The sequence below is a fragment of the Hemicordylus capensis genome, chromosome 2 (assembly GCF_027244095.1).
Source record: "Hemicordylus capensis ecotype Gifberg chromosome 2, rHemCap1.1.pri, whole genome shotgun sequence".
NCBI lineage: Eukaryota > Metazoa > Chordata > Lepidosauria > Squamata > Cordylidae > Hemicordylus > Hemicordylus capensis.
Window position 1 is genome coordinate 310,149,312 of NC_069658.1, and position 16,740 is coordinate 310,166,051.

Sequence of the window (16,740 nt, forward strand, 5' to 3'; positions counted from 1 at the left end):
AGGCCCTTTCTCCTTTTGCACGGAGACCCCCACCCCGCCCACTTACACGCACTCAGCATCTCCGCCCCTGTGATGCTGCTACATGGTCAGATCCCTAAAGGTCTCCCCCTGTGTATCCTATGTTCTCAGAGCAGGCACTGGCACTCCCGATGCCTACATCACCCTCTGGCTTTAGCCTCTCTGTGAGGCCAAGGGTCAGTATAGGCTGCGGCTTGAATAGAGGGCATGCGCAGACACTTGGCACGAGCGTTGCACTGGAAGCTGGAGGAAGTAAAGCCAGGAGAGCCATTGTAGGGAGCAGAATTGTACCGGGAGGGAGAGCGTCCTCTTCGGGGACGGTCGGATGCGGTGCGGGGCACGTGCTCTCAGCAAGTGAGGAAGGGGGAGCTGGCACTCTCCTCGTTCCACAGCGACATGGGGCGGATCTAACAGGGGGCCACCTCCTCCTCCGAGCCCCTCTCATTGGCTGCTTAGAGATGCTCTTGGCTCCTGGCCCGTCCGTTAAATGGAGCGCTCATTAGAGAGCAATTTCCATTGACAAAAGCGTCGGGGGAGAAAGTGCTGGTGGAAAGGGGAGACGAGACCGAGCTCAAGCAGGGTTCAGGGGGAAGCGTCGGCTGGGGCGGGAATCTGCACCTCCACGCACTGTGACTTTCGGGGGGCAAAGCGCGCTCTGTGCCCGAGGTGGATTATTCCTTTTCCTGCAGCTGCACTTATCGGTGTGTTTCCGGCTCTTTGGATGAGAAGCGCTGCGTGGTGTTGCTGAGAGGAGAAGAGTCCCGAGGGCCTGACAGGCGCGGCTAGAGACGAAGCAGAGGCGGATGCTGTAGCAGAGCCCAGCCTGCGAAGGTGGGGGAGGGGGGCCTCATGCTCGGAGACGGACTTGCTGACCCGCTGCTCGGCCAGCCTCCCGCCCCGAACCCCCTGCTGTGGCTGTGAAGATGGGTGGCCCCGCTCCTCCGCGTAAGTAGTTGTCGGTGGCGCTGCATTGTCTGCCTGCCGTCCCCCTTCCTGGGCTGCAGGTGAGGCTGCTCCATTGTGCAGCTGGAGCACCTGAACCTGCTGCTGTTTGTCTCCCGCGCCCTCCCCTGGCCGCCACCCTTTGGGCTGTTGCGTTGTTGGGCACATCACGAATGCTCCAGTGCGCTTTGCGGCCGCTGCCGCCGCCTGCTTCCTTGGGTTTTATGGGGGACGCAGCCCCTCACCTCCCTCAGCCTGGCCCGCTGCGGCTGCAGATGCCTCGATTGTGTGCCTCGCCTGCGTTGCGCGCTATTATCTAAGCAGGGCTTTTCGGCGCGACGGGGAAGTCGCACCGAGCTGAGCAGAGCAAGATCCATAACCTGGTGTGTGTGTGTGTGTGGGGGGGCGGATTATGTATATATACATCCTAGTCTCCCTTTTATGCCCAGAGAGCTGTGGAAAACGTGTCGGGCCCGAGCCTTAGGAGCACGACCCGCCTTCGCTTCAATCCCACCCTCACATTTTCCAGCCTCAATATGGCTTTCCATTGAGGAGCTGCAGTATGACTGAATTAGGCAAAGGGGGTGGGGGAAGACAGAAGCTCGGAGCGGGTGGCAGTGGGGTGAGGACCCAGCGCGTTAGGGAGCTTTGGGGGTGCGGGGAGGTGAGGCGAGTCTCCTGGGAATTCGAATGCACCTGTGTCAAGAGACGTGGGTTGGAACCGGAGGCTTTATGGCAGAGGGGGCGGGGATGCTGGGGGAAGGGAGCCGTGCTCTTTAAAGGGAAGGACGATGTGCAGAAGGGACAGAGTGGTTTGGGACAGGCTAGGATTTGGGGGGACATCGAGCTCGAGCTGGAAATAAAGGTGGGGACGCATTTATTTGAATTTTATTGCATTGTTATGGAAACCTGTGGGTGCCGTTTTAGCAGCTGAAAGTACCCACTTCAGTTTCCTTGAGGGGATCCCTCGCATTAGTTGCTTCCAATGGAGCTGGGGGGGGGGAGGGAAATCCCTGGGCTGGGGAGAACCCCCGCCATCAGTCAGATTATCATTTGGGGAAGGGCCTTTTATTACTCCCTCCCCGAAAGACAACCAAAAAAGGCTGACTAGTTCGGGAGGAATCAGTTCTGAGTTACAGAGCCGAGCTTGGAAATCTGGGGAGGGGGCAGCCCTCTTGCAGGTGGTCGCCGCCCCTTTTAGCCAGGTGGTGCTTGCCGGTATCGGTAGAGCTTTTGCTTTTTGTTTTTCCTCACAGGTGTCTCGCCCGAGTTTCCGCACCAGAATGGACCGTGATGACTCCCACAAAGCGGGGACAGCATCGCCGCCGGCACCAGCAGTACCACCTACTCCAGCGGCGGCGGCGGCGGCAGCTGAAAACTCAGCTGTAATGGAAACTGGGGGCGATGCCAGATCGGCACCTCCGCGGGGGGGAGGCAGAGCAGGCGGCAGCGGCGGGTTTACAGCTGCTGGTGCTGCAGAACCCGTCGGTTTCCAAGCGGCGGCTGCTGCTACTCCTCTTGCTCCCGCTCCTGCGGGTGGAAAGGGCATGAATATTGATAGATCAGGCGGCGGCGGCGGCAGCGGCAGCAGCAGCGTGGCGGGTATGGACCCTGCTGCAATGCCGAAGGGAAGCAGAGCCGCGCGCCCCGCCCCTCTTCCCCGTGTGCCTTATGCCAAGGATCCCAAAATAATCCACCAGCGCTTTCTGCGGAGGAGCGTGGTGGATTCCGACCAGGAGGAGCCCACCTTCGAGCCCTCGGAACCGGAGCAGCAGCAGAAGAAGATCATCCTCTTCTCCAAAACGAAGAGAATAATTGCAGAGAGGGCGAAAGCAGGACAGAGGACTGCGGAAGAGCCGGGGCTTGTGGAAGAGCTCGCTGGGCCGGCTAAGGAGGCGGCCCCTGAAAGCCTAGCAGCAGGTGACGAGCAGAAAGAGAGCGGCAAGGATGCCGAGAAAAAAGCGCTGGAAGCTGTCAAGGATCAGAGCAAGTCCAAGAAAGAGGAGCCCGAGGAAGAGGAGGAGGAGGCCGATATGAAAGCGGTGGCCACTTCCCCGGATGGCCGGTTTCTCAAGTTTGATATTGAACTTGGACGGGGGTCTTTCAAAACGGTCTACAAGGGGCTAGACACCGAGACCTGGGTGGAAGTGGCTTGGTGCGAACTTCAGGTAAGCTGCAGCCTGTCCTGCGTGTGTTTAAATGCCCTCGCAGCTAAGAACAAAGTGCGTGTGTCATCTCTAAAAGCCTTGTAATAGTCTCTCTATAGCTTATCCTACTGGAGCTAACTATAGCCTGGTATTTTCATTGGTTCTGACCCTTCCCCCTTATTATATGCCTAGGCACGCCTCCTAGATTTAACGCATTCACTCCTGGGCTTTCCCAAGAGCAAGGTGCTTGCTGTGTAATCTAGGATTAAAATAAAAAAATACTGTGCTCATGCTGTGAACATCTGTTTTCAGGAAATGTCAGAGGATCGATTGTCTCTGGTCTTGTGGTAGCAAGCATGACTTGACCCATTTGCTAAGCAGGGTCCACCCACCCTGGTTGCAAATGAACAGGGCTGTCCTTGTGGGGCCCCAGGGCAAATCAGCCAGCGGGGTGGGGGCTTCCAGTTAAATCTAATGGGGGTTAAAAGAGCGGGGCCTGAGACAGTTGCTGCTTGCCATGCCCTAAGGATGGCCCTGCATATGAGTGGGAGACTACGCCTGTGAGAACTGTAAGATCTCTGGGAAGAGCACTTGCATGCAGAAGGTTCTAAGTTCCCTCCCTGGCATCTCCAAGATATGGCTGAAGGAGATTTCTGCCTGCAACATTGGAGAAGCCACTGCCAGTCTGTGTAGATAATACTGAGCTAGATGGACCTATGGTCTGACTCAGTATTTGGCAGCTTCCTATGTTCCTATGTCTATTTGGAAATGGACTTCCTTGCACTTCAGCATGTCTTTGTCTAGCTGCATATATGTAACTCCTGTGGTTGTTATTTAAGGTGCCACAGAACTGTTGTTTTTGCAATACCAGACTCTGTGTTACATTAGTTGTAGAAAATGTCACACATACAGTACAATCCTTTTCCTCAGAAGTAAGTCCCACTGAGTTCAGCAGAACTTAATCCCAAGTAAACATGTATAGAATTTCAATTCATTTAATTACTAAATACTTTAAAACCTACTGAATGAAATAACAGTTTGCAGAAGAGTGGGTGTGTTTGTGATAAAGAGGGAATTTAAAACTTTCTAAGTGTGAGGTTTTTTACTTTGGCACCATATAGAACTCTGAATACATTAGTGCCATCTTTACCTGTTAAGAAAGCCTTTCTTAAAAAAGGAGTGGTAGTGAAGTAAAGGTAAAGGCTCCTGGTGACCACAGAGCCCTGTGATTGTCTTTGGTAGAATACAGGAGGGATTTGCCACTGCCATCTGTATGAGATTTGCCCATGCTGTATGAGATCATGCCTTTCAGCATCTTCCTATATCTCTGCTGCCTGATATAGGCAAATGGAAGCTTTTCTTCTTGGTGAAATGGCATGCTGGGGAAGGGGGTGATGGGGATTGTGGCTGCAGCACTGTTGAGGATCCCACCATGGTCTTGGTCTGCAGAGGACTCTTGTTCAATTGATGATTACTAAGGAAATTAAAACACATCAGGGCCAGTGACACATTTAATGTCGCATAAAATTTAGCTCCATGTTTGACTTGTGAACCAACTTTTTTTTTTTTTAGCTAGATCCAACTTTTCTTTAGCACATGCTCACATAAGAAAAAGGCTCCTGGGATCTTTTTAATCCATTGCTTTTCTTTTAGCTTGTCTGATTTTTGTTGCATAGATACATGTTGGCATTTTATATTTAGATGTAATTGAAGGAATTGGTAGTGATCAAGTTTTGCCTTTTGATTATTTGCAAAAATGCAGAATTCTCCTTTATGATTCCTGGGAACGGCTTATGAATAGAATAGTTGCTTCAAATACCTTTGCAAAAGTTGCAGTCAACAAATAATGCATGCATCTCATTCCAATGTGGTAGGAAGATGTTTGAATGTTTATCTTTCTAATTACTTACTGTATGCTGTGGCCTGTCATGCAGGAGTCCTGTAATGCTAAATTATAAATACAGTGCTGGCACTCCAACCCACATCCTGAACTATACTGCTAGAGTTCCAAGTATAGTTTGCTGCATTATTAGAAATAAGTGGGTAGATCAGTTAAGATAGAGCAAGTTGCAACAACATTGGGGGTATTGTGAGAAACTAGGGAGTAATGGCAGAGTTAGCGCATGACTTCATTAGCAATAAAGCAGATGATATTGTAGAAAGAACACTGCACCTTGAATCCATTCTTGAGTTATACTTGAAAGGAAGAAGAAATTAAAAATTAGATCTATCTTTCTAATTCAGTTTAGCAATTAAGTGTTGCAGTTACAAGTCTGAGTGCCTTAATGAAATCTGGCTGGAGTTAATTGGTACTTTTATGTAATCGCCTGTTTAAATCATGATGTGTGGTGGGCTTTAGTCTAAAAAACAAAAACAAATCTACCTCCAATCAGTTTCCCTGCATTGTACAAAGTTCTAGTGTTTTGAAGAAGGAAAAACTGTAAATACCTTCTCTCCGTTCACTTCATTTTATTCTTAATTTCTGATGACATTGCCTGCAGTTACTATTTTTAAATGAAAAGGCCTAATTTATTACTTTCTCTGGGGTGATTAATTGTAATCTCCCTGATAATTTTGGTTGCCTTTTTTGTATCTTCTGCAGTGTTTGTTTCATTTGAAATAGGCAACCAGAACCAAATATGGTATTAAACTGTATGGGTCCCAGGGCATAGCCTGAAGGCACAAGGCCATCTTCCTGTAACTAGACAGGTCAGTTCCTGGATGAATGCTGCCTTGAATTCCATAATGGAAGAAAGATGGGCTATCAATAAATAAATAAAATGTGTGCATTGTAGATTTATGTAGTGGTGTTACATTCTTTGCTTAAAATGTCCAGTTCCTTTCTTAATCATTCAAACTTTGAATTAGTATGTTACACTAATGCAGAACTGTTGAGCTTTCTACTGTTGTTCAAAGGTCACTTTTTGGAGTATCATTCTCTTTTGAGCCTATTTTGATTTAGCAATATCAATATGTATTTGTAAAACCCTGCTAACTGAGCAAAGAGACATCTTTTAAAAGTGGCGATTCTATTTATTTAGCAGGAGGAGAGTAACTGATTCTGTCCAACCCCAGCACAGCATCCCTCCAGTGGCTGTTGCTGGTGTCAACCTTGTTTCTTATTAGATTGTGAGCCCAGGGGCGGAGCCACCATTGGGCGAAAGGGTTCAAAGAACCCAAGCCGCCAATGGCGAGAAGCTGCCGAGAGAGCCCCGCCCTGTGTGGCTCGGGCTCCATAGGAGCCCAGAGCGAACTCCCCCCTCCCATGCCTGGGCTGCCGAGAGCCCGGGTAAACTTTCTGCCAAGTATTTCAGGCAGCTCCGACTGCCTAACAGAACGTTTTCTCTCTGGAGGGAGAGAGAGGGGAAAACATCCTGTTAGACAGCCGACCCTGCCTGAAATGATGCTCCGAGAGCTCATTCGGGCTCTCAGCAGCACAGGCCACAAAGTCACATGACAAGGGGGTGTGGCCTGTGCTGCTGAGAGCCCGAATGAGCTCTCGGCGCATCCTTCCAGAGAGGGAGAGGAAGGAAAAAATGTTCTATTAGGCAGTCGGAGCTGCCTGAAATACTTGGCAGAAACTTTGCCCGGGCTCTCGGCGGCCTGGGCGTGGGAGGGGGGAGTTTGCCCTGGGCTCCTATGGAGCCCAAGCCATGCCCCGTGCGTGTGACATCACGCACACGGGCATTTCGGAAGGGGCAGCCGAGCGGGGCTGGACACAGGCCGCCGCTTGGCTGGCTCCGCGCCTGTGTGAGCCCTTTGGGGACAGGGAACCATCTTTTTTATGTATTATTTATTTTTCTATGTAAACCGCTTTGATAACTTTGGTTGAAGGGCGGTATATAAATATCCTGTAGTAGTAGTAAAGTTGAGGTGTGGAGAATTGTCCCATAATGTATTGCTTTGCACTTTGAATCTCATCTGTAGTTCTTTTATCCAATTAGCCAAAATTGCAGAGATTATCTTGGGGCTCTTTGTGTACCTGGGGGTTCGTGTACCTCGAGTCTATCTCTGGGCAGCACAACTTCAGCTCTCCAGCTGTGGTTGGACTACATAATCATCCTTGACTATTAGCCAGTATGGTGCAGTGGTTAGATTGTTGGAGTAGGACCAGGGAGACCTGAGTTCAAATCCCCATTCAGCCATGAAACTCACTGGGTGACTCTGGGCCAGTCACATATTTCTCACCTAACCTACTCAACAGAGTTGCTGTGAGAACAAACATAATCATGTACACTGCTCTGGGCTCCTTGGAGGAAAAGCGGGATATAAATGTAAAAAATAATAAAATAAAATAAATATTGGCCACTATGACTGGGGATGGGGGGGGGGGCGGGTTGTAGTCCAACATCAGGGGGAGGGCTGAAGTTGTGTAGCCCTGGTCATTCAGTCATCTTATGGAGTATTTCTCCCAGTGATCACTATTTCAGGGGGAAAATAAGAGATTGTACACAGGAGTTTACAGTACATCCTAGTCAGGATTTTCAAGAGTCTTTTTAAACGGGGGTAGTCAAACCCTTGAAAACCTTTCTACATTGTCAGGAAGGAAGGTTCCTGACAATGTGTGTCTTTGGGGTCCACAAACTTAGGCTAACCTTGGTATCACTGACTGCTCCCCTTCCCTGAGTTATCAGGCACATGGAGAGGATTTGGGCGAAGGTGAAAGTCAGGCTGTCATTTTATGCTGGACTTCAGAGACACTTGGAAGCAGTGAAATTCTGCTTCACTGCTCCACAGTCTGAAGTGAGAGACTGACCCATTCCATTTATCAAGCTTCATGCCATGTATGTCATGCCAAGAAAGCTCTGTCATCTGAGGTATCTGCAAACTGTGGAAAATTTGGGAAAGCGGAGAACTGGACAACCTGCTCAGAGAATTACCAGAAAGAGGTTAGTGCTGATGCTGTGCATCAGGTGGCCACTAAGATTGCTCTGTATTTCAAAACCACACTAGTGGGACAAGCTCTGTGATGATGTCTTACCACACAAATGTCACTCTCTCTTCTGGGTAATCGATAACCAAGTGAGAAGGGAGATGAGCTGGAGTGGGCTGGAGAGGAGAGCTGGTCTTGTGGTAGCAAGCATGACTTGTCACTTTAACTAAGCAGGGTCCACCCTGGTTGCATATGAATGGGAGACCACATGTGAGCATCGTAAGATATTCCCCTCAGGGGATGGAGTCGCTCTGGGAAGAGCAGGTTTCAAGTTCCCTCTCTGGCTTCTCCAAGATAGGGCTGAGAGAGACTCCTGCCTGCAACCTTGAAGAAGCTACTACCAGTCCATGTAGACAATACTGAGCTAGATAGACCAATGGTGTGTGTGACTCAGTATATGGCAGCTTCCTATGATCATGACATGGGCTTTGTTAATGTCATTGCAAAATACACACGTTACATAAGCAGAATGAGAAGAAGCTGCACTTGTGTTGCGAAGATGAAATCTAAATTGGACCCATGACATGGGCCAAGGAGTGCACAATCCTGGCTCCCTAGTGTGCATCATATCATATATAGGCCTGGAGATATGCTTTTGTGTGAACAAACTACAGTTTTGCAGAGCTGTGTGATATTTTGCATGTGCTTGAAGAAATACAAGTGAAGCAACCTTTAGATTTCTTCAATTAATGAAATGTGGTTGAAACAAAAGTAGGACTGCAATGAATGTGTATCTTGGCTTGAAATCATGTCAGAATATATTTCCAACTACTTGTTTGAAAGGAACAAATAGCTAGCAACCTCTATTTAAAGAGGATTTTGTGTATAGTTGAATTATATAATCTTAAGGGCATGTTCAAAACTATGATTGTAAAAGGACAGAACTGTACTCTTTGGCTGACATTTCTATCATCTTTATTTAGAATCACTGGAACATTTCTATGTGTATCTTGCAAATTGTGGTGTGTGTGTTTTTCTTCTGTGTAGAAGATCATGCTTTGTTGCCAGTTTAAAAAAGATTCATGCTGATTTCCCTTCTGCTATATAGAGAAAACGATTTCATTTCTTTAAGTATAAAGACTTGACCATAGAAACCTGTTTAAGTTGCTGTTATTAACGGAACATTCAGAAGTCTCTGGCATAATGGGTGAAATACAATACATGCAGATTTAATAAATAAATTACTAGATTTAGAAATCTTTAACTATTTTAATAGAAGGCAGAGGAACCCAAATGATAAAGACGAGAGGAGTATTGCAAGGTTTCAGGACCTAGGGCAGCAGACAGGCATCTAGTCCTTAGTGATCCATGGCAGCTGACCTGGATCATTGGGATGGAGTCTATACAGCATTTGTTTAGGGGAGAAGCAAGTCATCTGGTTGTGCACATGAAAACAGGCATTGCAAGCCAAGAAAGTACTTCTGTAGTGAGATAAGGGGAGTTGGGAGGGCTGTAAAAGAAGAAGCTGGAAAGTTGTGATAGTCCTGGTTTGCTAGACACGGGTTGCTACCTAAATATTGAGCACTAGTGCTGATGATTTTTGATGAATTCCACTGAGACATTCGAAAGTTAATCCCCACCCTTTTCAATAACTTGTGTTTTACCCTAAAGTCATGAGAAGTTCAATATTTTTCTCTTGCTTGGTTTCTCTACCACCCAGCTATCAAAGTTTGCTAGCTTTGCCATTTGTGTTCAGAAAACATTCTAAATGCATGGAAAGCAGCATTGCCAGCATGCCTCTGTTTAGGTCATAGAATGAAATCCAAGTTCGTTTTTGGAATTGGAGTACAGAGAGATTGGATATGGGAGAAAACTACAGGAATGAGGACTTCCACGAAAAAAGCATGTCCAGAAAGGAAAGACAAAAAATGGAAATGATGCTGACAGCATGCCAAGGATCTGCTCCAGAGGTCAAGCACAATCACACAAATTTCAACTATTAATCTAATTTTTTTTAAAAAGCTGAATATGCTACCTGGCATATTCAGAGTGCCAGGCCTAGGTGCATCTAAGGTTCCCAGATAAGTTTTTGCAGTATTTTTATAATAATAATAATTATTATTATTATATTTATTTTAAATCCATGTACTACCTAATAAAACTCTCTCTAGCTGCCTTGTTTGCAGATATTTGTGGAGTGGGATCTGGAAGTGTAGTAGATACCTAGTAAAGTCTGCTTTCCATATCAGAGATGCAGGCAGAACTACAATGCTAATCTGCTCTCAGCCAATTACAGTGCCCATTTAAAAACCTTATTGCATGACAGTTTTGAGCATCAGAGAATATAACATTTAAAGTGCAAAATGATGTAATTATAATAAATAAATGAACACACACATATGCATTTTTACAATAGTAGTTGTATTAATAGACTCAAATTACTTTTAAAGAAGCATGCTTAATGATACAGCCATTTTGATGAAGTGACTGATGTATACCTGTGTTATAGTCTAATGCAGTAATGTGTCAGCTGCTTGAGCTGTGCAAGTAAAGCACCCCAATCCTAGCTGAGAAATGGAAAGCTCATTTGAAAGCCATTATTTTGAGGACACAACCAAAGAAAGTAATCTGAACCTAGGTGCAATATGCTGTTCAATTGTTTTTGTTGCAGTAGGATATAGAACACGTTTAAAGGAGTCTGCGGATAAAGACGGGATCAAATAGCATGCTGTTCATTTTTGGTCAACTCACAGAGATTCTTGTTTTTGTGTGTGGAAAGTCATAGATTATTTGAGTTAGCTGGTTAGATAAGTTTAGCTTTGGATTCTTTAAAGAAACCACTCTTTTATCACAGTAAACAAATTCTTTGAGGTTTAAACTAATGCTGAGCAGACTTTGGAAAAAAATAAGATGAAGGTCAAAATGCTAACTTTTTCCTAATATGATTTTCTGATATATTACTTGACCTTACTCTTGTGCTTGCTTAATGGGCACCATAATCCACTAAGCAAGACAAACCAGATCTGAAAACTGGAGCAACTCCCTCCCCCCCCACCCCCCACTTAACTATAACCAAACATACTCTAGCTGAGGAGCAGACAAGGACTTCAGATACAGGAGCCTTGTAGGGCCAGACTCTCTCTCCAGAAGTATTCCAGGCAGTCTCAAGTATCTCTTTGAAGAGAACAGCTGGAAATTAAACAATATACTGGTGGCTTTACTCAACTGAGCATTAAAAAGTAAGCTTGTTCCTGCCATCCACTGTTCTGACCAATGAATATTGTAAACTATAATAGGTATTATTTAATTAAACTAGATCTCTTTTAACATGCTGTTATCATATTAGCCAGTGTGGCTGACAAGTACAGTCAGGGGAGCTATAAAAGGGAAGAGGATTTGCTTCAGAAAATGGAAGTTCTGCCCAAATGAAGAGGACAGAAAGGAACATAAACTCTGGCAAAAGAAATGCAAGGAAAAAATGGGATGCAAAGACAGTTTGAAGAGCATATAGCTAGAAGTGTCAAGGGGAATAACCATACTTCTCTAAATATTTGGTTGATTTAAATGCTGTCAGGTTGGTGTTGACTCTTAGCAACCATTTAGATAGCTTATCTCCAGACCAGGATGATCTGGAGATCTTCTACTTGGCCTTTAAGGTCTCTCAGTGGTGCATTCGTTGCTGTTGTAATCGAATCCACCCACCTTGCTGCTGGTCGTCCTCTTCTCCTTCCTTCTATTTTCCCCAGCATTATGGACTTCTCAAGGGAGCTGGATCTTCACATAATGTGTCCAAAATATGATAGTTTGAGCCTGGTCATTTGTGCCTCGAGTGAAAATTCTGGATTGATTTGTTCTATGATCCATTTGTTTGTTTTCCTGGCTGCCCGTGATATCCTCAAAAGTCTTCTCCAGCACCAAAGTTCAAAAGCATCAGTACTTTTTCTATCTCGCTTCTTTGAAGTCCAGCTTTCGCATCCATAGAGTGTCATGGGAAAAACCATTGTCCAAACAGTTCTAAGCTTTGTAGGTATAGACACGTCACAGCATCTAAATATCCTTTCCAAGGCCTTCATTGCAACCCTACCAAGTGCTGGTATGTGGTGTATTTCTTGACTGCTGGATCCTTTACTGTTGATAGTTGGTCCTAAAAGGCAAAAGCTATCCACCTCTTCAATGTCTTCATTACAAATTCTGAGGCTGGTTGTTGTACTTGTTTTCATTAGTTTAGTCTTCATTACATTTAGTTGTAGTCCCATTTGTTCACTTTGCTCCTTGACTTTCATTACTAGAGCTTGCAGATCATCTGCATTCTCAGCTATCCGAGTGGTGTCATCAGCGTAGCAAGGTTATTGATGTGTTTTCCTCCACCTTAAAATATATTAATATATTCTGAATATATATAATCTGTTTCTACATATATTAGAAGCAGAAAACCTGCCAGAGAAGCAGTTGGATGATGACAGTGTGAAAGGGATTATTAAGGAGGATAAGGAGACTGCAGAGAAGCTGACTGAGTTCTTTGCATATATCTTCATGATGGAGGATACTGACCATATACCTACTCTGGAACTGAGCTTCTCAGATTTGGAGGCTGAAGAACAGGGCAGGAAAGGATGTTCTAAAATGTTTCAGTGTTCCAAGAGTTCTGAAGGAACTCAAATGTGAAACTGCTGATCTTGCAAAAATATGTATTTTGTCCATACAATCAGGTTTGGTACCAGAGAACTGGAAAGTAGCTAATATAACTCCCATTTTCTAAAAAGGGAACCGGGGGAATCCGGGAAACTACAGGCTGGTTAGCTTAACTTCTGTGCCTGGTAAAGCATGCTTAAGGACATTGATGGAAAGCATACAATGGAGGACAAAATTGTTCAATATATAGAAGAACAGGCCTTGATGAAGGAGAAGCAGTATGGATCTTGCAAAGGCAAGTCTTGCCTCCCTAAACTTCTGGAGTTCTTTGAGAGTGTCAGAAGGCATGTGGATTAAGGTGATCCATTTGACATAGTATACTTGGACTTCTAAAAAGCTTTTTACAGTGTTTTTTTTCCACCAAAAGCTCTTGAGTAAATTTAGCAGTCATGGAATAAGGGGACAGGTTCAGGTGTGGATTTTTAACTGGTTTAAGGACAGGAAACAGAGGGACAGTTTTCACAATGGAGGGAAGTAGGAAGTTGGGTCCCCAAAGATCTGTACTTGAACCTGTGCTCTTTAATTTGTTCATAAATGATCTAGAAGTTGGGGTAAGCAGCGAAGTGGCCACATTTGCAGATAACACTAAACTAGTTAGGGTAGTGAAATCCAAAGAGATAGTGAGGAGCTCCTAAGGATGTCTCCAAACTGGGTGAGTGGGTGAAAAAATGGCAAATGCGTTTCATTGTAAGCAAGTGTAAAGTGACCCAACTTCACATATACATTGATGGGGTCTGAGCTGTCCGTGACTGACCAGGAGAGAGATCTTTGGGTTGTAGTGGATAGCTCCTTGAAAGTGTTGACTTGGTGTGTGGCAGCTCAGCTGCGAAAAAGGCAAATTCCATGCTAGGGATCATTAGGAAGGGGATTGAAAATAAAAATGCTAATATTATATTGTCCTTATACAAATCTATGATGTGACCACATTTGGAGTACTGAGTGCAATTCTGGTCACTGTAACTTAAGGGCATTGTAGTACTGGAAAAGGTATAGAAGAGAGCAACCAAGATGATCAAAGGCCTGGAGCACCTTCCTTACAGCATCTGGGGCTTTTTAATTTGGAAAAGAGGAGTCTATAGGGGTACATGATAGAGGTGTATAAAATTATGCATGGAGTAGAGAGAGTAGATGGAGAGAAATTTTTCTCCCTCTCACAACATTATTTAGGACCAACAAAAGGAAGTACTTTTTCACACAGTGCATAATTAATCTATGGAATTCTCTGCCACAAGATGTGGCAGTGGCCACTAACTTGGATAGTCTTAAAAAGAGCTTAGTCAAGTTCATGAAGGATAGGTCTATCAATGGCAACTAGTCTGGTGGCTATAGGCCACCTCCAGCCTCAGAGGCAAGATGCCTCTAAATACCAGTTGCAGGGGAGGAACAGAAGGGGAGTGGGCGTGCCCTCACCTCTTGCCTGTGGGCTTGTCAGAGGCTTCTGGTGGGCCACTGTGTGAAACAGGGTGCTGAACTAGAGAGGCCTTGGTCCTGATCCGGCAGGGCTGTTCTTGTTATGTGGTTTTTTTTAATTGTTGACCATAACAATAAAGACTTGGCCAGTGAATACGAATACAGATAGATTGTGTTTGTGTTCAGGTTTTTGAAACCAAACATAAATTTTAAAAAAGCAGTTCAGAGTGAGTCCCATCCCCCAACCCCCAACCGTAGTGAATCACAACTGAACCAAAAATCCCTAGGCCGACTGAGCGCCTCAATACAAAAAATGGTATCTGGTCCCAAGTAAGTGGTTCAGTAGTAAGGCACTCAGTTTTGAATTTTGTGATTGTTTTTTTCTAGCATTTCCTTAATCCTGTCTGTATGCATTTTGTTAACTTTTACAAATTCGAGAATAAAGAGTTCCATAATGGGAAGCATCCAGATTAGGTAGTAATGAGCAGTCACAACTGAAATCAATTAGACAAGCTAGTTATTAATTAGTTTCAATTAATTATTAGTCCTATTAGTTTCAATGAGCCTTAGTTATGATTAACTTATTCTGAATGGTGCCCAGTAGAATAATTGCATTACAACCAGAAGAGTATGCATTAGGCCTGTCACCATGTACCACCAGAAACATTGGATCAATGCCAATCCATTAATAACATACACACAAAAATTTGAGGAGGCTGCTTTGGCCTCCTCAACACTGTCGGTATTGCGACAGCATTGCCAAGTTACACCTGCTTACTTGGCATAGAGGCACCTTTTAACGTGGTGATTCTCTTTATTTAGCAAGGGGAGAGTAACTGGTCCTATCCACTCACAGCACAGTACCTCCAGTGACTGTTGCTGGTGTCTATCTTGTGTTTCTTTTTAGATTATGAGCCCTTTGGGGGACAGGGATCCATTTTTTAAAAATTATTTCTCTGTGTAAACTGCCCTGAGCCATTTTTGGAAGAGAGGTATAGAAATTGAATAAATAATAATAATTTAAAAATGACCCAATATTTTACCAATGGTCCTTCTCGGAAACTGATTTTGAGAGAGAATCTCTCCAAACTGGCTGCAGGCCTTTTTTAAAGCACTGCACTCCTGAACTTTGGGTTGGGGGCCAAGGTAACCCCATAAGAAGCACTCACTGTCACCCACCCCCATTTTGGGGTTGCGGTCCTTAAGAACCAGCCTGGAGCCAGCTTGGAAAGAGAGTTTCTCCAAGCTGCCAGGCTGGTTTTGTTCCAATATTACTATCAGACGTAGAAAGATTTCTGATAGGACAATAGGGATTTTGGTTGGCATTCTAAATGTTGAGACTCCCTGCTGTCGTATTGGGAATCCTTCGGATAATGCCAGATGATGGGCGTATTGGTCCAATGTTCTAATTGGACCAATATGATTGCACAGCCCTAGCATGTATTATTCTGCCTGAAATATTTAAACTTGATAAGATGCTTTTAATTGGTTTAGACACTTTCATGCACAACAATATGTATTTCTTTGGTTGCAGTGTTATTGAACCAATCTGAAGTTAGTGCATGAACCACAAATTAAAAGAACTGATTCATATGAACTGGAACTGAATCCCAATTTTTAGTTATTTTTTATTTTATTTTTTTTATTTTATTTATTTATCAGATTTGTACACTGCCCTAAACCGTGTTGGCGGCAACTGGAGACGGACCTCTTCAGACAACCTCAATGGGTGGTGGGGCTCATAATGAAAAAGACGTTCTCTTAAATACCCGGGGCCTAAGCCATTTAGGGCTTTATAGGTCATAACCAGTACTTTGTATTTTGCCTAGAAACCTATTGGCAGCCAGTGTAACTCTGTCAGCAAAGGAGTGATGTGGTCTCTCTGAGATGACCCAGAGACCAAACTGTCCGCTGCATTCTGTACCAACTGGAGTTTCCAGACTATGTACAAAGGCAGCCCCACATAGAGCACATTGCAGAAGTCAAATCTGTAGGCTACCAACATATGTACCAAAGTTTTGAGGTCGTTCATCTCAATAAACAGACACAGCTGGTGTATCAGCTGAAGCTGATAAAAAAGCCCCTCTGGCCATTCCCTCAACTTGAGATACCAGGGAGTGGTGTGGATCCAGAAGTACTCCCAGACTGTGAACCTGTTCCTTTTGGGGAAGTGTGACCCCATCCAGAACAGGCAGGTCAAAATCGTCTCTGGAGTTCTGACCCTGCACAATACGTACCTCCGTCTTATCTGGATTCACTCTCAATTTATTCTCCTTCATCCAGCCCATTACTGCTTCCTGGCAGGCATTTAGGGAGGTCATGCCATCTCCTGATGACGTTGGCATGGAGAAGTAGATCTGGGTGTCATCAGTATACCGATAACACCCCACACCAAATCCCCTGATGATCTCTCCCAGTGGTTTCATGTACTGGTAATTTTGTACTGGTAAGATGGACATGTAAGATAAATTAGAAATTAACATTAACATTTTAAAGACATTAAAATACAGTATAAAGATTAAATTTCTTGTGATGATCCCGAACTAAATTATAATTGTAAAATTTCTTTACTAGACCTGAACCAGAAGAACGCCCCCCTCTCCCAATTCAAGTTATTGGTTCACAATAACCAGAAGTATTTAACTTGATTCAAAAACA

The 16,740-nt window shown here is 44.7% G+C and overlaps 1 protein-coding gene across 11 annotated transcripts in view; it reads left to right on the forward strand.

The window, feature by feature from the left end:
- The first annotated feature begins 270 nt into the window (after positions 1-270).
- WNK2 (WNK lysine deficient protein kinase 2) overlaps positions 271-16,740 on the forward strand; it is a 192,612-nt gene continuing 176,142 nt past the window's right edge. For 6 of the 11 annotated variants that reach the window (XM_053290475.1, XM_053290474.1, XM_053290476.1 and 3 more), the window contains exons 1-2: positions 273-963; positions 2,217-3,128. In XM_053290475.1, the coding sequence (XP_053146450.1) occupies positions 2,244-3,128 (885 nt within the window). In that variant the 5' untranslated portion in view covers positions 273-963; positions 2,217-2,243. Of the gene's footprint in view, positions 964-1,725; positions 1,826-2,216; positions 3,129-16,740 lie in introns of those variants that run through there. The other 5 variants (XR_008315133.1, XM_053290472.1, XM_053290473.1 and 2 more) reach the window with 3 other exon arrangements.